This window comes from Enoplosus armatus, chromosome 5, assembly GCF_043641665.1.
Source record: "Enoplosus armatus isolate fEnoArm2 chromosome 5, fEnoArm2.hap1, whole genome shotgun sequence".
Lineage (NCBI taxonomy): Eukaryota > Metazoa > Chordata > Actinopteri > Centrarchiformes > Enoplosidae > Enoplosus > Enoplosus armatus.
The window spans coordinates 4,443,108-4,469,058 of record NC_092184.1 but is presented as its reverse complement, the minus strand read 5'-3'; the positions used below and the strand labels follow the sequence as shown (position 1 = coordinate 4,469,058).

The 25,951-nt window shown below is 40.4% G+C and overlaps 1 protein-coding gene across 4 annotated transcripts in view; it reads right to left on the bottom strand.

Moving 5' to 3' along the window:
* The window catches only part of pak1 (p21 protein (Cdc42/Rac)-activated kinase 1), a 59,221-nt gene that overhangs the window by 21,343 nt on the left and 11,927 nt on the right, over positions 1-25,951 (bottom strand). For 3 of the 4 annotated variants that reach the window (XM_070905224.1, XM_070905223.1, XM_070905225.1), the window contains exon 1: positions 2,131-2,323. In XM_070905224.1, coding sequence (XP_070761325.1) covers positions 2,131-2,323 — 193 coding nt within the window. Of the gene's footprint in view, positions 1-2,130; positions 2,351-25,951 lie in introns of those variants that run through there. The other variant, XM_070905226.1, reaches the window with a different exon arrangement.

Below are 25,951 nucleotides of genomic sequence, written 5' to 3'. Positions count from 1 at the left end.
TGACATGTTTGTGATCTTAAAGTGTTGGTGTGATACATCAACCTCCTCCTTTAAGTGTCCAATCACCTCTGTAACACTGGACCAAAACAACAATGCACATGGAAAAGCAGCAGCTTACAGAGCATTCCTTAAACTAAAGCTCTGTTTCCGTCAGAGGCCTCTATGTGACAGTGTTCAGGTCTTCACAGCGTTTTCATTCATTTGGATTTTATTCTCCTATGCACTTGTCTTACAGGTGTGCATTAGATTGTTCAATATTTTAAAATATATAAAGACAAAAATGGAGCATCAAGCAAACTGGAAAAGTACAGACACGCCCATTTTTGGGCGTTGGTTCAGTTATAAAAATATCTTCCATTTAAAGAAATTTTGGTTGTAATCAGTTAAAGAAATCAAGAAATCTAGATTCTAGGCTATTGTACGTTTACACAGGGGCTTTGGTTGTGCATTTGAAATACATTTTGTTCATTATTATTAGACATTGTGGAAGAGAGTTTGTCTACCACCAGCACTGACACAATAAGGCCGAGATGAAACACACTGGATACACTGGGAAGCTGGGAGCAGATGTCACACTTTAACCTACAATTACGATATTTATCTTTTACCTCATTTCATCCAGGCCCTCGCTTCCTCATCTTCGTCCTGCTTCACAGTTACAATTTTTACTATGTTCTGCTTTTCTTTTCTTTGTTATACTACTGCTAGTACGGTGGCCAGTTTAGGACATCTCAGGCTCAGATCTACATTGACTGGCCTCAGTTTTCATCAGGCTACTCTGTCATCCTTGGCTTTAGACTCAACTGAACTTTGACTTTAGCATGCTAACAAAGGCGTGTCTGTTAACACACCTTCACTGTTAACATAGCCATATTAACAGGCTCCTCATTTCTTACCAGCACACAGGATTTCTGCACTTCCCTATACTTATAATGGTTGACGTAGACAGTGGTTTCCTAAACAGACTTCAAAGAGCCTCCGAGAAGGAGCACTGAGCTGAATACTGCTGCCAAGTCGGATCGCAGCTTTGGTACAATAAGGCCAGACTGCTCTAACACACACAGGGAAGGCTGTGAGAAGTGGAAGCAGACACACTGAGGAGGTTTGAAAGTGTTTACTGACGATTGATCGAGCTGTCTGATAATAAAAACATGACCATTTCTCAGCCACTGGTGTGATTTTTAATAAAACCTGGAGAAATTATGAATTCTAGTGCCGTTTTAAAAATGAGAGGTTGTAGCTGGTGCGATTCTGAAATGTGATGAAGATGACGCATTTGGATGGCTGGCCTAAAATGGTTTGCTTGATTCGGGTTCACATGTGTGCCTGTACTTGTTGTTGATCTAACGCTGCTATTAAAACTTCAGTTTTTTGTCTTTTGCTCACCTTACCTCACCTCACAGTTAATGCAACAATTGATATTTTAAACTTTGTGTAGGTTTCTGTGCAATTCAGAACATTATTCATGGCTCAGGAGGCAACAAGTTGGTGCTAATATGCACTAAAAAGATAAAACAATGTATCAGTTATATAGTAACTATACAGTACCATTAGAGCAAAACTGTGAGGTGCGAGTCAGGATGTAAATCTCCGGATTGTTTCACACGGGTATTATATGCGTTTGAAGGAGAGAGGAGAGTGGTGGAGGAGCTCAGTAAGGTGAATCTGAAGGCAACCGAGGCCTCATACCAAGTTCCAGAGGCAGGACAGACCCACACCACTGAGGAAACATTCATAAGGTAGTGAGGTCTCTGAGGGGGGCCCACAGAGTTCGACATTGAAAACTCCTGCATCATTTCTGAGTTCACTAGTTCAGGTTCTGGTTTCAGTTTCAGTTTCTTCTGCTACAAAATGCAAAAATGTGAGCAATCCGAGTTTCCACTAAAATGAGGGATTTTCAAGGTTATTTTGTAGCTGAATTACATTTTATTCCTCCTAGCTAGATGTTAAATATACCAGAAATACTTTACAAAGAAGAGATACAATAGTTTATTATCTCACAATCATCATTATGGGATATTTTGCTGATTTTGTTTCCCCCAAGTTTCCTATCCAGTCTTTTCATTAAACATATTCCAAAACAAAAAGAGAAAACAATCCCATAGTTCACACCGTGATCTCAGTACTCACTCTTATCGCCTCCTCCGGTCAGGATGAATCGGATCGAACGGTCTTTCTTCTTCTTGTCTTCCGGGTTCGGTGGGAGGGGCTTGGAGCCGTGGTTGAGGGGGGCGGGATCCTTGTTGCTGGAGCCAATCATGGTGCTGGTGTTCCTCATGGGCGGAGCTGGGGGCTTGTCCTCGACCTCCCCATTATCAGACATCTTCAGCTAGGCTGCGGCCGGCCGCTCCTACACAAAAACACACCAATCACAGAAGAGGCAGGCTGAGTGAGCGCCAGCAAAACCAACCAATCACAGACGAGCATTCAGCAGTTGAAATTGATACTCGTAAAATCCTATTTAATGGTGTCTTTTTATATTGTCCTGCGTTTCGTTTATATCTTGTCTTAATGTCTTTTATGTCTTATGTAAAGCACTTTAAATTGCCTCTCTGCTGAAAGGTGCTGTACAAATAAACCTGCCTATTTATTAATTCTCCAGCTCAGCATGAAATGAAATGCCTGTCAACAACTGTTGAACAACTGAACATGAACAACTGTTTTAGAGGCTTTTCATACAATCAGGTAAAAACAACAGAAGATATTAAATATTGCATGAATAGTAGGCTATAAATTCAATTTATTGGTATTTATTGTCTGTAGTTAAAGTATCAAGAAAACAATATGAAAGACAATTTCTACTTTTTTTTATTAGAAGCTTAGAGTCCAAGCTGCAAAAAGAAAGAAAGAACAAACTAAGAGTTTCCATTTGCTCACTGGGTTGTCTGTTAGATCTACAAACACCATGCTGAGTAAACCTAAGTGTATGTGTCTACTGACTCAGGCCGACTAAATGTTGCGAGAAGGAAAAGAGCAACTTTCTGCCTGGTCAAAAGACACGCACGCACACACACACACACACACACACACACACACACACACACACACACACACTCACTCACACTCACACGCACACTCACGCACACAGATTTATGTCCCCACAACTTGAGTAATACAAAGCCACACACACACTTTTGGGTAAGTACAACCTGGAGTATGAACACACAGCCGAGAGGCAAAGAGGGACATTTTAATGACTGGTTTTGCCACAACACCCTCACACAAAAATACGCACAATCACACACTGCAGGCTAGCCTGCTCTGCTAAATGCTCCAGTGGACACAGAGAGTCCCACGAGGAGAGGCTATTTGGGTCAGAGCTCCACAGAATACATCAAGGCATACACACACTCTAACACACGCACACACATTTGGGATATGTTGATGATTCATCAATGATCTCTCTCCACAGAGATTTGTCAGGAATATTTCAACTGACAACACACAGTCCTGACAGTATCAGGTCCCTGCAGGTGTTTCCAGCAGCTACAGTCTCATTATAGAAACACTGAACTCAGCAGAGGAAACAGCACTCTGTTATATCAGGGCAGCTCCTGGACCATTACATTGTATTAATCAATAAAGTCAGCTCAATCATTCACTACAACCAAAATAAAAATCCATCAAGCATTAAAAACCGACACTGAAAGACTATTGTTTCTGTTGACCGAAATCCAGGTTATGGTACTTTTAATGTACAGGTAACCTGTTGCATGCCGTCACTCCTTGATGCACAAGCAAGCAGTGCCAGCTGATATTCATGAGTGTCCTCTGTCCTGTGAAAACGCTCAGACTACTGTCCTACAGTAATAATGTCCTAGATCAAGTCCCCCCCCCCCCCCCCCCCCAACTGTCCACACCAAAACAAACTTTTTCTTCTTTTTTTTTTTTTTTTTTTTTTTATATAAAGGGGTACGCCAGCTATTTAGAAGTGCACTTGCACAAAGTTGGGAGATTCGTCAGAGACGCATGAAAAAGTAAACAGCTGAGGCTGAGGCCGTATTCAAACCTGCATCATTTAGTCTGTTGAATCAGACTTGTTTTCTGGCTTGGTATGATTTGTTTGACAAAAAAGGATGGGTGCTGGATCAAAAAGATATCCAGAAAAGTTGAAACAGATATATCCGCATACCAAGTAGCTTCTGTTAGAAGGATTTTTATCAGCTGTGCGGATTTATCTGTTTCAACTTTGTGAAAACAAACTGAACCATTGGGAAAATGTTTACCAACTCATCCGGACCAAACAAACCATATATTTGAAAATATCCTGACTTGTAGTCCCTAGCGTGGGTCAAGCTCCTTAAACACTGGATCCATAATAGTACTTGACATGACTAACAAACAGATCTTCATGTGTAAAATCAGACCTTTATCATTTGAGAGAGCTGTGTGTTTTAGTATTTTATAGCACAAAGCAAAAGACTAAAACCATCACTAAGAGAACTTATAGAAAGCTCGTCTCTGTGTAGTTCAATCACCAATCAGCCAAATGAAACCTTCCAAACTCAGTTCTCACAAGAGAGTTTTTCTCTCAAAACTTCAGAAATGTGTTTACAGCTTACAACATCAATGGTAAAACCCTCTGAGCTGACCCCACAGGAGGATGAAAATCTGAAAAACCTTTCAGGAAAATGTGGGAAAAAAACACTCAATTTCTCCATCAGGGGACTGAAAGCAATTTCTATACTATACATATTTCCTATACATACTGAGCGAGGAAACATCAACATTTAAATGTAACAGTTCATCAGTTTCAACACTTTATTAACAGATTTATTACAGTCTGGGGAGAGGAGAGTTTGGCTTGACACTGAAGTGAGAAGTTACAGAAAAATTACCTGCATTGTACAATGAAATCAGTTTTTTTCAGCTTTTTTTAGATACCGTTTGCAAAAATTGTATGAATACTAGAAAGAAAAATAAGCAGGAAAACATCTCACAGATTCAGCCTCAAAAATCATTTTCAAACACACAGTTTTCACTTTAAACACCTAAAACTGATGACTTCTTCGTCACAAAGCAGCTTACCTTAACTGAGGCAGACACGCATGTTTACAGCTTCAATCCACAAAGAAACAACAAGCAAGAAATCACTCTTCATGAAGAGAAAAATGTTGAATCTACTGAGAGCTAAAGGAGAGTGACTAAGAGTGCGAGGCTCTGTCGGCCTTTTGACCAACCCGGCCTCCCATAGACAGTGATGTCAGAGCATGATGTCACAAGGTGAATCACACGAGGAAGTGGGAAATATGGCAAACACTCACAGACACACACACACTGGAAAACTAAAAGTAATCCCTGAACACACAAAGACACACAACTGTTTATTGTGTCTGCTGAGTAAAAAAAACACACACAGACACACACACTCACACAAACGTAAAGAGGTGGCGTCACACATACAAACAATCACTGTTTGCAGGGAAGTGATGGCCCCTTTGTTGTCTGTTGATCTAAAACAAACACGTCACACAAACACATTATTTACATTACATGACACACACACACACACACACACACACACACACACACACACACACACACACACACAAAACTGAATCATAGCCTAAAACCACCTTTAAACCTTAAAATAGCATCTTTAAAAATAGCCCGACAGTAACATTATAAATCTTTGTCAATCTTTAACACAAACACACACACACACACACACACACACGCAGACACGCAGACTAGCAGAGGTCTCATATTTCAGACACTGCTGTCAGTTTCAACAGAGCCCTGTTATCAAACAAACCCACACACTGTCTGCTACATGACACGCACACACATACACATCAATTGACCTTCTACAAATGAACAGTCAGAGGGTTTTCCCAACCACACAGAGACTCTGCACTTAAACAGGTTACAGGCATCTTTCCCTGAGGATGTGTCATTGAGCAAGGCACTAAACCCCCCACCCTGACCTTTGACCTGTCACGTAACCCGTCAGTGATTTATTCATGTATAACACTGTGCATTGTACAATATAAAGCATTGTGTGATTTTTAGTAAAAAAAAGTGCTGTGAAGACCAGAGCTAAACAAACAAATCTGATATATCAAAATTGACTTATTGCAGATATATGGTATCAGTCTATGAGTCAGCTGAACGGTTTGGTATATATCATATGATATGATTAGTAACATAACAAGGCAACATAGCGCCAAACAATGCAACATGACAATTAGAAGAAGACAAAACACAACATAATGCTACACACAGCATGAGAAAACACATAAAGACACACTGCAACAACAGCAATTAACTTAAAATTTTATTTATCAATAAATCTCGTTTTGAAATTTTATGGTCATGATAATTCTCAGATTATTTGAAAAAGTAAACAAGAATTTCAAAACATTAAAAAGGCATCAGCTTGTAACTGAGGACAGGAGAAAAGGCACAAAAAGCTTGGTAAGGTTCATGAAGCTGCAACCATCAAACAAGAAACAGCACAGCAACCAATGAATCAACGACTTCAAACACAACACACCAACACAAACAGTCTTTGTCTCATGTGTGCACACACACACACACACACACACACACACACACACACACACACACACACACACACACACACACACACACACACACACACACACACACACACACACACACACACACACACACGCGATGATTACAGTGTGTCTTGTTGAGTCACAAATTGTCGGAGCTGTCATGGCCGACCCATCCATTTCTCTAGCCGCCAACTTTCTCATTTTTCATCTCCTCCCTCCCTTCCCTCCCTGTTACCTTGCAGAAATCTCCATCTTTTCCTCTTCTTCTTTTTTTTCCATCAATGCCTTTACTTTTTGCTGCAAAGTGTGAAAAGCTTTTAGAGATATCAGTGTTTATAATAGTGAGTGTGTGAGCGCGTGTCTGTCCTCTGCTCCCCATCATAGTGAATCATGTCTGATCAGAAACTGAGTCTGAGTCTATTTGTTATTTACATTTAAATGACACAGCAAGCTGTAAACAAATCATCTGACATATTATCGACATATAAAACAGTTGCCTTTTTCATATCCAGCAGGCACAGAGCAACATTATATTGGAGTCGTCATTGTATCCACCACTTTCACTCTCCTTTCAGCTCTGTTTTTGGTCCCTACCAACTCCTGAGGGAAATGTCGGTCTCTTTAGCTGCTAAATGCTCCACTATGTTCACCAGTTAGTCTCTAACTAACTGGACACTACCCGGCACCCAGCACCAGAGCTATGATCATGTTTTTATGGCCCTGATCCTGATCAGAGTCCTTTAACATTGGGTATCTGCTGATGCTGAGCCTGATCCCAATTACTTATGTTGACACAAATGTTGATAAAATATCTGACACATTTAAATAACAGCTGTTGACAAAATCTGGCGCACCTTATTTCTCACGAGCTACTTGATCCAAATGCTGAAGATCCTGGTTCAAAACTATTAAATGAATCAGCTTAAACTACTGATATGATACGCAGATAACGCAACTGTTGGCATCAGAGTTTAGCAATTCTGTATATTTTGCCAACCTCCATGTCAGCACTCAGAGTCACTTAAGGTGTGCCCAAATCCTTTTTCACATTCACACACTCTTACTTTCACTTGCATATCGATAGGATCAGTCAGGTGATAAAACCTCATGTGTTTTTCACTTTGACTAACCCCTTTCCACATCACAGAGTCATTTGATCCATATTTACTATCAAAATATTGATTAGTGCAGCTTCAAAATGGAGAATCACTCAGTTCATATTTTATTCTCTCATGTCTTCATCACAGCAGCACAGGAGCCTCATATCAAGTCTCTAGAAAACACATAACTGCTGCTGGGATCACATCTCTCTGAAATGGGCCTCACAACTCAGTCTCAGCAGAGCAGAAACACTGAGGCCAGCCCAGCGTCCATGGAAGAATGTGTGTGTGTTTGCTCTCCTAATGTGCCCATTAGTCACACAGCCGTTTCAAAAGGCTCAAGAGGCCTTCAATCAATCAATCAATCAATCAATCGATAGTCACAACATAGCAGCATATACACACACAACTTTATCTGATTACTGATCTGAGGTCAAGATTCATGTCAATACACAGATTAAATAAGACTCATTAACCTGCCCTCTCACCCCCGCCCTGTCACACTCTCTCTCTCTCTCTGTTATCCATCTACCTCACTCGCTCATTATTATGTATATAGTCACACACTTCAGTGCAATACATACATACATACATATATATATATATATATATATATGTATATATATACAGTGCATCCGGAAAGTATTCACAGCGCTTCACTTTTTCCACATTTTGTTATGTTGCAGCCTTATACCAAAATGGATTAAATTCATTTTTTTCCTCAAAATTCTACACACAACACCCCATAATGACAACGTGAAAAAAGTTTATTTGAGATTTTTGCAAATTTATTAAAAATAAAAAACCTGAGAAATCACATGTACATAAGTATTCACAGCCTTTGCTCAATACTTTGTTGATGCACCTTTGGCAGCAATTACAGCCTCAAGTCTTTTTGAATATGATGCCACAAGCTTGGCACACCTATCTTTGGGCAGTTTCACCCATTCCTCTTTGCAGCACCTCTCAAGCTCCATCAGGTTGGATGGGAAGCGTCGGTGCACAGCCATTTTCAGATCTCTCCAGAGATGTTCAATCGGATTCAAGTCTGGGCTCTGGCTGGGCCACTCAAGGACATTCACAGAGTTGTCCTGAAGCCACTCCTTTGATATCTTGGCTGTGTGCTTAGGGTCGTTGTCCTGCTGAAAGATAAACCGTCGCCCCAGTCTGAGGTCAAGAGCGCTCTGGAGCAGGTTTTCATCCAGGATGTCTCTGTACTTTGCTGCATTCATCTTTCCCTCTATCCTGACTAGTCTCCCAGTTCCTGCCGCTGAAAAACATCCCCACAGCATGATGCTGCCACCACCATGCTTCACTGTAGGGATGGTATTGGCCTGGTGATGAGCGGTGCCTGGTTTCCTCCAAACGTGACGCCTGGCATTCACACCAAAGAGTTCAATCTTTGTCTCATCAGACCAGAGAATTTTGTTTCTCATGGTCTGAGAGTCCTTCAGGTGCCTTTTGGCAAACTCCAGGCGGGCTGCTATGTGCCTTTTACTAAGGAGTGGCTTCCGTCTGGCCACTCTACCATACAGGCCTGATTGGTGGATTGCTGCAGAGATGGTTGTCCTTCTGGAAGGTTCTCCTCTCTCCACAGAGGAACTCTGGAGCTCTGACAGAGTGACCATCGGGTTCTTGGTCACCTCCCTGACTAAGGCCCTTCTCCCCCGATTACTCAGTTTAGATGGCCGGCCAGCTCTAGGAAGAGTCCTGGTGGTTCCGAACTTCTTCCACTTACGGATGATGGAGGCCACTGTGCTCATTGGGACCTTCAAAGCAGCAGAAATTTTTCTGTAACCTTCCCCAGATTTGTGCCTCGAGACAATCCTGTCTCGGAGGTCTACAGACAATTCCTTTGACTTCATGCTTGGTTTGTGCTCTGACATGCACTGTCAACTGTGGGACCTTATATAGACAGGTGTGTGCCTTTCCAAATCATGTCCAATCAACTGAATTTACCACAGGTGGACTCCAATTAAGCTGCAGAAACATCTCAAGGATGATCAGTGGAAACAGGATGCACCTGAGCTCAATTTTGAGCTTCATGGCAAAGGCTGTGAATACTTATGTACATGTGATTTCTTAGTTTTTTATTTTTAATAAATTTGCAAAAATTTCAAAAAAACTTTTTTCACATTGTCATTATGGGGTGTTGTGTGTAGAATTTTGAGGAAAAAAAATTAATTTAATCCATTTTGGAATAAGGGTGTAACATAACAAAATGTGGAAAAAGTGAAGCGCCGTGAATACTTTCCGGATGCACTGTATATATATATATATATATATATATATATATATATATATATATATATATATATATATATATATATACATACGCATACATTGTTATTGTATATATTTTTTACTTCATTGTTCACTTAAATACTGTAAATGTGTATATTTTTTATTTTCTATTTCTTATTTTTACATTTTGGACATTAAATTATGCTACTTTTTACTCTTGAATGGGAGCACCGGTACTGTCCAATTTCCCCCCGGGGATCAATAAAGTATTTCTGATTCTGATATCTTCACCTCTTTCTATTTTACTTGTAAAAGGCAACAAAACTGCATCAAACAGATAACACTTTTGAAATAAACATCTAAAAACATACACACACACACAGATAGATACTATATGTGTTCATGTCCATGTACAGAGACTTACATTAAGCACACACACACACATCTTAAGAGACAGTTGCCATTAAATGTCAGCACTTCCTGGAAACGCCTTGTCAGCCTCTGCAGCCACGTTTACTGGAAGACCATTACACACACACAGAGAGAGAGAGAGAGAGAGAGAGAGAGAGAGAGAGAGAGAGAGAGAGAGAGAGAGAGAGAGAGAGAGAGAGAGAGAGAGAGAGAGAGAGAGAGAGAACCATCCGTGCATACATTAATCCTCTCTGACACACACACACACATATATACACACATTAGTGCATGTCATTGCATTTTAAACACTGCACAGTCTTCACCGTCTCCTCCTGCACTGCATCCCTTGACTCCCTCCCTGTTGCATGGCCAGAAACATTGCATTGGTTTGAATCACTGTAGTATGTAGTTTTACACAATATCTCATCACCTGCAACTGGTCAACATATTTATTTATTTATTTATTTCTTACATGGTATTTGTCTTCTGTTCATTTGGGTTTGTTGATTTATATGAAAGCTCAGGCAGGAAAAGTAAAGACACTAATACAACTGAGCCATTCAATGTGAATTAGCCTGGAATTATTGTCGAAGAAAAAAAAAACATAAACGCATTTGTTCAAGTATATGCACATTTTCCAACATGCAGCCGGTTCCAGGCTTTAGACGGACCAAATATCGAAAATGGAAACAGCCAAGTGTAAATGCTCCAACAAGGCATTGGAGATGGACTACAGACCTCCTCAAGACGTGTCTGAAACATCTTCTGGCCAGATGTGGAAAAGATGTAAATTTGTCTCTCCAAACTGCATATGTAATTTCACAAACGTAATCTTCACTCCTCCAAAATGTAGTGAGGTGTGCTTTATCGCTGTGATAAAGGCAATTTTATCTATAAATGTATGTGTCTGTTGTTGGTTAGCTTGCTAGCTGTACTGTTTTACCTTTCCTTGTTTTTCCAAATTGGCGTAGAACTGAAACAATTAGTTGATTCATCTATTAGTCTACAAAGAGAAAATTGTAGATTCAACTATTTTGATAATAGATGTTTCATTTAATTCATTTATTTAATTCATTTCTAATTCATGTTTGATACCCAATGTCTTTGGGTCTTGGACTGTTGGTCAGAAGAAAAAAGACAGACTCTGGGCTTGACATTTATCACAAGAGAATAATCGGCAGATTCATTGATAATGAAAATAGCCATTAGGTGCAGCCATAGACCAGAGTGTGTTATAACATATCTGGATTTTATCTCTGGGGAGATACATGAGACACATGAAATGACACATGGAAATGGGCCAAACTGTCTCAATTGTATCTCATAGGCTGTTTTGTGTTGCAACATGCACACACACAAACACACACACACACACACACACACACACACACACACACACACACACACACACACACTTGTACCACCAGGACAGTTCCCTCTCCCTCTCCTTCTGCCTCCATCCTTGTGAAACATTTAGCTGAGTTTGCAGACCCAGCAGGGGGGATCCGCCCCCAGTCATAGCCCAGGAGTGTTCAGTGTCTCTGGGCATAGCGAGGCCACAGAGCCCCTGCCTGTTACTGGAGCTCCCGCTGCTACAACACACACACAACACTGTGGGATGCTCAGTACACACATAGCAATAACAACCTGTGCGTTTGTGTATGTGTGTGGAGTGAGACAGGAGATAAATAAGAGACATAAACAGGAAGAGACAAAGAGGAAAAGACAAATGAAAGGAGAGACGGAGACATTACCACAGCCTGCTGGCCAAAAACACAACAAAAGAACAAAAGAGGAAGAAAGACGAGGAGTCAACTGCATCTGATTTCGTCTGAATGCTGAAACTCCTGTAACAGCAGTGTGAACTTAAGACAAACAGCAGAGAGACTGAACAGGCCCCACTGATCAAGACAAGGAAAGACCAGAGAACAAAGACGGGTGTAAGTGATGAGGAGAGATCAAATTTAGTCTCATCTCTCCAACATCATGTCGTCACGGTAATGAGACGAGCCCCAGGGCCCAGACTTCAAATGTATATTTTAACATATTTTACAGACCTGACTTGACAGCATGCGTACATATACATATATCTGGATACATGAGCAAATCCCAATGTACACACACAACCTCAGACAGAATCTATTTTCAAGTTCAAATGCACACACTCTCCACACACACACACGTCCCAACCACACCCATTATAATTTGAGTCTTTGAAGTTTCGACCTCGGGAGAGTCCCTGGTTTCTACAGTTCATCCTAACTATTCTTCTGTATTCCAGACATTTTTAATCTTCATTTGGTCTGACTGATATAAAACTGAATTCTCTCTTTATGCTACTTAGTTTTTTGATTTTTCTTTTTTTTCATTTATAACACAATACATATAATAAAGTATTGTGTGTGTGTGTCAAAGCTTGATATATCTTCTTCCTCTGTGCCGTAACAAAACTATTAAAAACACATAAATGAGCCACTGTTGCACTGGGTGACATGTTCCTTCATTACTGTGTGTGTGTGTGTGTGTGTGTGTGTGTGTGTGTGTGTGTGTGTGTGTGTGTGTGTGTGTGTGGCAGAGACAGATGGTAATTTTGAAGAGGAGGACGTGGCCAAACATAAAATAAAGGATAGACGAGGAGAAAGCAGGAGAAGAGGAGAGGGGGATGGTGTTTTTCTTCTGCATGAACGAAGGACATGACGAGGCTGGTTGGGACATAGAAAGAGAGGGGGTGGGAGGGTATAGAAAAGAAGAGAATAAAAGTAGAACTAAATAAAGCAAAGAGTCAAGCAGAGAAGAGAGAGAAAGAGTGAAGAGGGTGAGGATGAAGAGTGCGTGACCACATAACAGACTGTATCTTAGCAGGGGGCATGTACACACAAACACACACTCACTTCAGTGGATCAGTTGGCGGTGCTACAGTTCCTTGCCAGGGGGAACGTCAACTGCACAGCATAATCAGTTCAGATGTCAAAATCCCTCTCATTTTACCCATAATCCTTTATGTTTCAGGTTTGCTCCCGGTAGACAGCTCAGATTACGTCCTCACTCGAAACATGCACTTGTTAGACAACAATTCAGGCGTCTCTGTGTCATTATTTAGTGCTCGTACAATTTCCCCCCCCGGGAATCAATAAAGTATTTCGGATTCTGATTCTGATTCTGAATCATATTTTTCTCACCTGACTGTGTGTGAAACAATTAGTCAGATGATCAATAAATCATTTTTTAAGCATAAATGCTAAAAAATCTCAAGTTCCAGCTTCTTAATTATTGACTTGTTACCTTTTTCTTATTTATATTATTGTAAACTGAATGTCTTTGCACTGTCGATCAGATGTAACAAGACATTCAATCAGACTGTTACATCTAGCTCCAGAGATTTTATAGACCAAATGATGATTAATCGAGAAAAGAGTCTGCAGATTAATCAATAATGAAAATAATGTTTAGTAGCAGCCACAGTCTGTTCACTTAGAATTGGCCGGAGGGTATGACTGGCTTAACTTCCTACAAGACCAAAAGTGCACTAAGAAACAACAAGAGTTTTAAAACACTATATCTACCTACATTCACAACTATCTAAGGCCTTGAATTTAACATTATTTCAGACATTTCAAGACCTTTCAGAACAGGGCCATAATTCAATAGTTCTGTTTTTCTTTTCACCATATTATTGTATTCTGACAAAATTTGCATATCAAGATACTGTGGTTCAGTTTTTATGTCTAAATGAATTAAATGTTACATTTACGTCAATATCTCACAACATGACATCTTAAACACTTCACAATGTATATTTTAGAAAATGACAGGGGTTGTAGTAAGCAACTTGAACTTAAAATTACCTCAGTTCTAATGTTGCCCACATTGCCACCCTTCACACACACACACACACACACACACACACACACACACACACACACACACACACACACACACACACACACACACACACACACACACACACACACACACACACACACACAGTATGTGATTAACTAGCTGTCCGTCTGTCTGTGTGGGCAGCACATTGATTATGCAGGTTATTGTAAGCAAGGTATCCCATCCCAGAAGCCCTGCCACACACACACACACACACACACACACACACACACACACACACACAGGGACAACCTGCTCCATACAACCATCTGTCCAGCCCCGCCTCAGCATATTGCCTTCAGGGCCAACTGAGGCCACTGCGTGTGTGCTGTGTGTGTGTGTGTGTGTGTGTGTGTGTGTGTGTGTGTGTGTGTGTGTGTGTGTGTGTGTATGTGTGTTACAGGGGATCTGTGCTGGTTAAAAAAAGCATACATAATCAATTTGGTACACTACCTACTGAGATCATTTGGGCAATCCCTCCCTGCTGCTCCCTGAACGTTGATGATTCGAGTCATCAGCCGAGAAGACTGTCACTGTCACTGCCATTTTATTTTAGCTGCATCATTGCACAAACAGTGATGAAGGATAACATGAGATGTGACTGACTACAGCTAACAGTGCTATCAGCAGCAGGAGAGACGCTCCATGTTGCATTAAGATTTTATAAGTGAACTATGACAAGGACATGCGGAAATCTGTTGTTTTAACATCACAATGGATGAACAAAGTCTTGCATATCAAACATGAGACTGTAGACTGTGTGTGGTGCAGCTGCTCTGCAGGTATAACTGGGCGGAGGAGTGAACAATACATTTCTCATAATTGTAGATAAGTTGTATGAAAGAAAATGTTGAGTATTTATAAAAACAAAAATGATCTATAGATAGGAAACAGCAGTCTAGTGGCACTAGAGGAAGAGTCAGTGGATCACCAAAGTCTGTAAGATTCATCCTCTGGGGACCATGGCTGTCTAAACCAAGGTCCACAGTAATCCATCCAATAGTTGTTGAGATATTTCAGTCTGGACATGACCAGACAGTCATTGCCATCTCTATAGCTGTGCCACTAGTATGGATGAAAAGAGGATTTAAACCAAGCAGGGCAGCATATGCCAGTACGATTGTCTGAGCATCTATACAGTGTATGGGAAAGACTATCAAGCAGGACTAAAACTGAGGAAGAAATCAGACTCTGAGGCGAGGAGGAGAGACAGGTCACTTCAGTAAGTAAACTGTCAGTGATACTGAAACATCTGAACCAGCGTCACTGCCTCAGTCATTTACACCAGTTTATGTCCACTCTCGTACAACACTGGCATTTATGAGAGCATGGAAACAGATTTTTGCTACAATTTCTAATACACCAAGCAAAAGTTATGCATATTTTTAAAATCCAGAGCCACTTCTTTGGCCTAACCATGTCACACCAACATTTAAAAAAAAAAAACATTTTAAGCTTTAAGCAAGTGCCTAAACATTTCTGTTTCATTGAAGAAATTGCAGTCGTATGCTGCCCCTCTCCATTCAGCTTGTCTAATTCAATACATCATAACTCACAAGAAAGATCCAGCTCGTGTCTGTTTCCTCTCCCTCTTCCTCTCTGTCTGCTAAACCAGAAAACCTCTAAAACTGACAGTCCTGTGAAATGAAACCCTTCCTGTTCATCTTTCATCCAAACATCCAGGATCTGATGCTATTTCTCTTGTTTATGACTTTAATTATAAAGCTCAACTGAGCAACAGCTCACACAAATAAAAGCATAATGCTGCAACGGTTGGATAGGGAAATTATCTTGAAATTACCCTCATGGCCTTCAGTGTTGAACAACAAACAATCTATATAATAATCTGATGATTTAAACCAACAGAGCCTGAAAAGTATGAAGGAATAAAAGAGAACACGGAAAATGTGTGCTTGCAGCATCGACAAACAACACATTCAAAGGCTGATGGTAGAGATTAGAGCTTGATTAATAGATAAAAAGGAAATAAACTGGCAACTTTTTTGACAATTGATTCATCTTTTAATTAAGTTTCTAAAATGTAAGAATTTGCTGCTTGTCTTCGTCTTACATGACAGTAAATCGCAATGTGTGCGTGTGTGTGTACACTCTAAAATGAAGGAATCTCCCAGGGTTAAAGCATCAAAGGCCAGATTCTGTCGAGTGTATGTATGTGTGTGTGTGTGTGTGTGTGTGTGTGTGTGTGTGTGTGTCTAAAGATCAAGTACATACAACTACAAAATAATCACCAACAACATGGACGCCAGAGAGGCTTCCTGTGTGACAAGCCAACACACACACACATACACAACAAAATCCAATAAAGAGCTAGCACACACACATGCACAAACAGAGCTCTACATAATCAATACCGACATGGACTACAAGGTCACATTAAGACCCCCAACTGGGAGACCTGATGTTTCAGCTCTGTCGTGCCCTTTAAACCACACACACACACACACACACACACACACACACACACACACACACACAGATTTTGACCCCGGGGATGGTGTGTTGTGTTTCAGGAGTTTAATCCACCACAACTTTCTCTCTTGTGCGTCTCCTTTAACTTTTAAATGCTTTTCAGCCATCAGTGAAAATTAAAACAATCTCAAATCATCTGCGAATGTGATGCGTTTTCCTCCTTACAAAAATGAATAAATAATATATTATATAGTACAAATATTATAATCTAATCCTGACTAGGGGAGGCAATGATTCATCGATTATCGTTTAATCACCATTATTAATATCAATCAACAATGTATTAAGCGACAACGTAGAAGACGAGCGACGCGCGGTGTTACTTGCCAGAAAATGTGCTGTGGTTTTAGTGCAGTACCGCGTTATGTCACTAGGTGGTGCCTCTTTCTGTCTGTTTAATGAGATGGAAACACTTGACTTATAAGATGTGACATTTTACAACTTAATGATCCCTGGATTTAAACTAGACATCAGGAAATAATTGCGTAGGTGTAGCAGCCATGGACAGCCATGAGAAAATATTTATAGCATGACTTTTGCCTATATACACATTATATACTAGTATAAACAATGGGCATTTTGTTTGGTTTTGTACCACTTTGCAGGCTGTACTTTGACTGCATCATCATCACCTTATCTACTGATGTCGAAGAGTACCACAAACTGTCAGATTATGCTGTAACATACACAATCTCAGGAACAGAAGACAGATGGAAGGAAGAGGCTGAAATAACAAGGAGAAGCACCACAGAAGTCCTTAATGATTTATCAACTAAGCCTCTCAGACTCTCTGTGTGCCTCACATTATAGCAAAGGGTTGAATCTGCAGCTGTCATTGGTCAGTGTTGACTCACTGCCTCGAATCGATTGGCTGTCCAAAGTAGACCTGATTGGTTTTACAGGAAGCAGAGGAGCTGCTGGAAGAGCTGGAAAATACCAGGATGGAGCAGGTGGGGGAGGGAAAGAAGGAAGCAAGGAAGGAAGGAAACTGTCTCATTTTGTAGTTTTTCCTCATTTGCTCTGCTTTTATTCTACCCATTTACAAAGTAAAAGGTAGAGACAAAGGTAGAGTTGCATTGAGTGCAGTGAGTGAAACATAGGGATGTCCAGATCAAGTTTTTGGTGAACTTTGGGGAGATAATGTGAGAAATTCGTCAGCATGTATTTTGCCAACCTCCATGTCAGAACTGAAACAATACACCCGAACTATTTTTCACATTGGCTGACAGTAGAATGCAGTAAAGAACAGCCAACAGGGAAAAGAAGATGGCTATGAAAGACAGGAAGCTACAAGAGTGAAGACGCCCTCCCAACACCAGAGTGAAGCATTCGATGCAATCCCAGGGTGCACTGCAGAGCCTTAAGTGGAAAGTCCTCTAACGATGCTAATAGGATTAATGCAAACTTAAGCACACACACATCAAAAATCCTGTCAGCAACATGGATACACACTCTATCCTATACTGTATCATTACTGAAATCAACAAACACAAACACACACACACACACACACACACACACACACACACACACAGCAGTTAGAAAAGCATAATGTGAGCCATAAACACTGTTGATGCATTATACAGTATGGCATACATACACAAAACACACACACACACACACACCCACTGCAGTGGAGATAAATCAGTCGTGGCGTCCAATAGATTGCAGCCCAGCAGAAGAAGGTTCTTACAGTCAGTCTAATACAAAGCTGCAGGTGTGTGTGTGTGTGTGTGTGTGTGTGTGTGTGTGTTACAACTGGATGTCTTCCATACTTATCAAACTCCTCTCATTTTCAATTATCTCGGTCAGCTGGTAAGCAGATCAAATCATTTGTCTGTCCTCAACAGGTCAATACCACAATTAAGTCAAAGACTTATAATTTCTTCTAATTCACCTAAACAAACAAAACAAGGCACTGAGGAGACTGTCGGCCTCTAAAGGAAACAATGTTTAAAAGGTGTTGTGGTTTTTGTAATTCATAAAACTGGAGGTTTGTGGGACATGGGAGGAATTTTCTCAGAAGTGTGGTATAGAGCGTTAGTGGGATAAAGGATGGAGATGTGTTCTTGAAAAAAGGAAAACTCCTGGATTCTTCAAAGTAAAATCTGTCTCTGTTTCTTGTAAATTAAAAACTAACAGGCTAATGAAGCCGTTTCCTCAGAAGGAAATGTAAAGGATCAAAGACAAATGAAGTCATTTGCAAAAATACATTTAAACTCTTTTAACTCTGACAGCAACCGAACCCTCTGTGTCTTTCTCTGTGTCTCTCTCTGTCTTTCTGTCTTTTTCACGCTTTTATTCTTTGTCATCACATCAGCCATCTCTCCGTTTAATCTGTCTGGAGAGTTTTCTGCTTACAGCTATTTATCATGTGAATGTGTGTGTGTGTGTGTGTGTGTGTCTGTGTGTCTGTGTAAGAAGGATGAAATTTTAAAATAAATTGAAAAAAGACTGAATGAAAAGAGGAATAAAAAAAGAGGAATCTGTCCGGTCTGAGTGATCCAACAATGGGCGAGCTCAAAAAGAAGAGCAAGACAAAAGAGGACAAAAAGGGAAACTAAAACAGAGGCCAAGTGGACCAGCGGGGGCGAGAGACATACTAAAAGAACACAAAATAGGAAGAGAGAGAGAGACACTGACAGAGAGAGGGAAGGGGCAAGTGGGGGCCAGAGGAAAATAAAGAGCGAGGGATCAAAGAATAGAAAGAAAACTGAGCAGCAGCATGAGTCCACCGGAATTTAGACAAAACCATTTTTCGCTGGAAAAACTGTCTGAGAGTTCACTCTCTCTCTCACTTTATTCTCTACATTCATCGTTGAGTTGATCAACAGAAAAGTAATTTACTTCTTTCAAAATGAAGTGTCGATTTTTCAAGTAAAGCCCCTCGTTATTTCTCCTCAATCGTGATTATTTGCTGTTTTCTCCGTTTTATATTTTTGTAAACTGAAGATCTTTGGGTTTTTGGCTGTTGGCCAGAACAAAAACAGGGAATTTGGCAGATTAATCAATAATAAAAAAAATCGTTTAAAACCTTTTATTCATTTATCAAAAGAAGCCAAAGGTCTGTACAACAACTTTGCCCAAATAAAAGACTTAAGTCTTGAAATCAGCTAAAAATGAATTCATATCAGGAACTGTCTGATCAAAGAAGCAAACAAGACAACAAAACTAAACTACAACTAAACTATTTGAAGCAGGCTTTCGGTACTTGATACTCAGAGCTACAAATACATATCGATAGGTATCAGAAGCATTGAGGGTCGATAAATCAGAAGCAAGAAACATCAACATCTTCTGAGATAACGGCCAGTTAACAATGAATATCTCTCACCAAACCTACAAAAAAAAACAGTGCAGCAGCTCAACAGTAAAAAAAAAAAAAAAAAAAAATCAAGACACTGAAAACGTCTGCGTGTGTAACATGATTCTTAGAGGGCCCAGCCCTGAAGACACGGGACGACACGCACACACACAGACAATCCATCTGCTTCATATTACACACACTTGAAAGCAGTGACACACCTGTCTCAAAGGTATTACACACACCAAATGACACCATAACAGCTTTCCCACCTGGGTAAGACAGATATGGGATTTCTGATTATTCAATGAACAATTTCAATACTGTAAAATAATCCAACAGTTGTTCAAAGCAATGAACTGTGTTCCACTGTTACGCATCACGAGTTCAAACTCTTCATCTGTGAAAAACAACTGATAAAATGATCAGATCATGATCTGGAACAGACCCCTGGACAAACTTCCTGAACCCGACATGCATACATTACATTTTCAAAAAAAAAAAAGAGACCTGATCTGAGAGGGACCTGAGGACGGTCAGACCAGTCAAATAGAGACTAGGATAATTAGACCTGATCCAAAATGCAGTTCAACTGACCAGAACCAGAAGACAAAGAGCACATCAGCAGCAGCATGATGCTCCACCTATTAACTTTTCACTCACAAAATGTGGCAATATTCCCAACACACACACAGAGGCATACAGAGCTCACACACAATGATGCAGTGCATGAAAAATACATGGCAAACCCTCCGAGTCCCAGTTCTCATGAGCACATAAACCCCCCCCCCCCACACACACACACACACAAACACACACACAAACACACAGGTGTGCTGGGGGGGTATGTCTCCATCCCTGATCTACCAGCTGTCAGACTCCACCCCTCCCCAGCCCCATTACTATGGCAACCCCATAAATAATGGAGGCTGCAGTGCATGCTGGGAGCCATCAGGCCAGAAAGGTGCAATCCCATTACAGCAGACTTACATAATGTGAAACCCTCAGTGAACCACAACACTGTCCACTGATGTGCTACTATGCGTTTCCTCTCAAATGTCTTGTGTGTGACAAACGATCTAATGGACACCATGTCTGAAGGGTAACCTGCACCAGAGCCAATGACTGAGAAAAATCCATCCTAAAACTCGCTGCAGCAAGAAATTAGTGAGGAAATGCTCGTGTTGGATAAACACTCTCAGTGTCTTGGATAAAACAACACATTCAACAGTCAGCAATTAACTGGTTTGTGTTTTCGTCTTATGAAAGCAGTTATTTGGCCTCAAAGATAAGGAGAATTTAGCAGATGTCAGTTACATTAAAATATACTGAATAAATACACCAATAACTCAAATAACAAAAAATATTTCTGTCATTGATAGAATGACTGAGGTGGCTACAGTCATTCTTTCACTGCCACAAAGCTCCTGAACCAGGCACAAGGTCCACAGAACAGACTCAGAATCACTACCACAACAGAGAGTTGAGCTACGTCTGTCTTACACCAGCCAAGCTTACCTGTTAATGTCGTGCCTGGGTGGTTTGAAGAGACAGCTTCAACCTGCAGCCTGCACAGAAACAAGAGAGTGACACATTTTTATTACACTCTGTTCATCACCTTGTCGCTTCCTTAAATGAGGTCCGGCTTATCAACGGCTATTAAAACAATTTAATTCGCTCCAACTGCTCATAAAAGGACACAGCAATAAATCTTTCGATCAATCATCAGGATACGGATCAGTACCCAACGCTACCTGGAATATGAAGCTTTTGTGTCAGTATAGCAAAACCTGTCTTGTCATTAACATATCTTTAACCTTCTCTTTCTTTCTGTTTTCAGACATCCGCACAAGTATTAAACAGATTTGATTTACAGGGAACAAAATGCTAGCAGGCTAGCAAAGGTTAGCAGTACTTCCTGGGTTGTTGCATTTGCATTTTATGACCAATAATAAAATCCCATTTTGCAGTCAAGAGCGTCAAAAGAGAAGGACATGACAGTGACGACTTAAGTCAAATGAACATGTTGAGAAATGAAAGACACACTGCTAAGAAGACGCAGAAGTGAAAGGTGAATGCAGTAAATCATTTACTGTGTTTTTATGTCTTGCACACACGCACACACACACACACACACACACACACTTCACAATCAGTGTACTAAAAGTCTTCTAGCAGAAATCCAAAGTCTGGATCACAACCAAAATCTTATCAACTGATCCTGGAATAACTTTTAGAGATCCATTTGATACTGAAAGAAGACAGTAAGGTGAAACCATGAACTCCTCTCAAATACAGTATGTGGTCAAAAGTATGTGGACACCCCTGTGTACTTTTGGTCTGCTCTTGTATTTTTTAATGGCTTGGTCTAAACCCTTAGTTCCAATGAAGTGAAATCTTAATGAAACGGCATACAGTGACATTTTCGATAATAGCGTGCTCCCAACTTTGTGGCAACAGTTTCCACATTCAACATGACAGTGCCTCCATACACAAAGCCAGCTCTAAAAAGATAGATATGGACCTGGCTTAGGGATATGGCTTTCCCAGTTTGATGTGGAAGAACTTGACTGGCCTGCACGGAGCCGCCTTGACCTCACACCCATCCAACACCTTTGGGATGAAGTGGAACGGAGTGAATGCGAGACCAAAATGAGCAGAAAGAAATCCTGCTCTATCCTATTGTAATGGTGTTTCAGTGTGGAAGACAAACCTTTAGAAAACCATTTGAAATGTGTGGAAGGAACCCCATTCTCCAAATATATTCTCATTAGTTAGGACGGGGCTTCTCTCCGTTCTTTTCTCTGTCTTTCTTAGCAGATGGGGTCCACATGCCATTACACAAACAAACAGTCTGCCATCTTACAAGCGAGGAGGAAGCCGTTTGTGTGTATACAGCATGCTAGTGTCATTGGGGCCTCAGACAAGGCTGAACAGATGAAGGTTTGAGAGGAAGAGGACAAACAGAAGGAGGGCAGGGGGTGAGCGTCAGCCCTGCAGCTGTCCACACATTCACACCTTACTGTGAGAAAACACGAACACACAAGGTGCGATGCCAACAGCCAGAAGGGTAATGCTAATGTAGCTCTAGATTATGGCTTATTAAGGTGTTGCTAAACCCTCATTACCACAGGCTAATGCGACATGTCACCAGCTGTGTGTGTAGCTTTAGGTGTGTGTGTTGCTATTTCACCTGTGTTGCTTGCACGCGCGCACACACACACACACACACACACACACACACACACACGCACACACACGCACACACACGCACACATGCACACACACACACACAGAGAGAGAGAGAGAGTGACAATTGGCACAGCTATAGCCTTTGCTAATCACACATGCACAGGTGAGCTGCAGGTCTCGCACACAGACACCCCCCCCCCCCCCATTATTAATTATTTATTAAGCAAACATGTCCATATCCTCTTGTTTCAACTTATCCAATGTGGGGATTTGCTTCTTTTAATTGTAAACTAAATATATTTGGGTTTTGGACAGTTGGTCAGACAAAACAAGACATCTGAAGATCAACATCACCTTGGACTTGGTGTGATGGACATTTCACTGACTAAATGATTAATTGAGAAAATAATAATAGGTAGATTAATCAGTAATGAAAATAATTGTTAGTTGCAGCCCTAATTTAAGATATTCTTCACAATAAAGCAAATGTATGCAAAATTACATATAAATAATCAAACTGATTTTCAAAGGAAACAACTGTGTTTCACAGTCCAGACCTTTAAACTCTTCATGTACAAAACTAAAACCTTTAATGCATTTTGTTAGTTTTTATTACAGTTTGCTCAGAATAAATAATAATATCATATCATTACAGAATGACTCAGCTGAAATTTTATTAAGAATAATATTTAATTATTACCCATCCCTAATCTGCTGTCATTATCAAGCAACAGGTTTATTATTCACTATGAAACATCTTTTGAAGCACCTTAACTACTTTCATACATTCAGCTTCATTTCTGTCATTGTTAACAACGTTATCATTCGAACAGACTGGACAGGTTTAGCTCCAAATTAGCTTTGTCTGTTCAAGTCAAGGCTGAAGCATCAACAACCACAACAACATGAAGATCAGCCTGAAAATCCAACGTGTTGCTCTCTAAACCGGCTTTGTTTCCCCCCGAACGGCCGGCTGTCCTATCTGCGAGGTGACACACAATAAGTCAGACTACTTGTGCGTGTAATGTACTTGGAAGACAACTGTGAGAGTAATTGTGTTTAATGGCTGCAAGCCTAATTATTCTTGCTGAGCATGCTGATATCTGATGAAGTCACACATGAAAATATGATGGATCCTTACACTAAAAATCTAGAACTACATTTTTGGAGGTCTTGCAGCATTAGTAGCATATAATTGAAAGTAACAGGCTTTTTTTTTTAGGAAGGTTAGGCTATCAGTGTGAATTACGGCTGCAACTATTTTCATTATCGACTAATCTGCCGAATGTTTTCTTGATTAATTGATTGTTTGATCTATAAAAATGTCAGAAAATAGTGTAACATGCATATCACAGTTTCCCAGAACCCACGTTAATGTCTTAACAATGCTTTTGTTTGTCCAACAGTATAAAACCAAAGGATATTACATTTTCATAGAGGACAAAAAATATTTATTTATTTATAATTACTTATTACTGCCTTTTCCATATAATGTAACACTAACGAGAGAGAGAGAGAGAGAGAGAGAGAGAGAGAGAGACAGAGAGAGAGAGAGAGAGAGAGAGAGAGAGAGAGAGAGACAGAGAGAGAGAGAGAGAGACAGAGAGAGAGAGAGCATGTAGCGGGCAAGCTGACGCGCTTGACTGACCATATTTAAAATTTGGAGAGTGTGTTGGCAAGGGAGGAGGGTGTTGTTCTCGTCTATCTGTTGAAACAAAGGTGAGAACACAGCATGAAACATCCCCCTGGGGAAAGGACAAGATGGGAGAGAGACAGAGAGAATAAGAGAGATGGCTCTTGGCCAAGCGATAAAGCGGAGAAAAAAAGAGGCATAGAGAGACTATGGAAAAAAATCTGACAAAATCTCCAAGAGGGACAATAAGACTCTATAAGTGAGACACCGAAAGAGGCAGAGAGAGAAAGAGAGAAATTTGAGAAAAAGTAAAATATAATAAAACATAAAGCAATAAAAATGAGATGTGATGGAGGTGGAGAGAGATGGCCACCGACACAATTTGAGTGTGTCATTTGTTTTTTATTGGTTTAGTAAAATGTTTAAATCTATGATCCTTAAGATTTTCATGAACTCAAACCCTGTTTTAGATGATATTTATGGTAAACATTCATTCAGCAACAGCCATTTGTAATTTTATCTCACTGATATCAGCTTCACTGTTCACTCTCCTACAGCTGTATCAGAGCTGAATTAAGTTACTGCTAATGCTAACCCAATATGTCCTCCTGCTGCTGCTTCAAAATAGAAGCACTGAACTTGCAAAACATGGAGTGGCTTTTATTGTGAAAGAAGTCACAGGATTCACGGTTGCAGTCAGATTTGAGTGACCCCCTGTATTTCCCACACTGCCTCCAGTTGATCTTCATGTATCTCTACATCGATGGTGTTTTTCTCCTTAAATCACAAATGTCAAGCACTACAGGTGAAATGTGCCAACTTCATTCATTTTGATTTAAGTTTTCCTTCTGCTTTAAATGCGAGAGGAAGCGATAGAAAGTGAGAGAATCCCTGGCAAAAACAGCAGAGAGAAGAAAATATAACTAGTAGGTGGAAGGAAGTGGATGAGAGCTTCCTCTGTTTGACTGTGAGAAAAATGAAGGGGTATTTATAGAGAATGGCATTATAGTTGCTTCACTGGTTACATAAGATAGACTGGAGGAGAGGAGTGAACAAGGGATGAAGACGTGAAGAAGAGGATAAAGACGAGGAAAGCAGCCATGAAGACGGGGGGACAGAAAGTGAGGAAAGATCGAAGAAGAGGAAAAAAAGAGAGATGTTGATGAAAAGA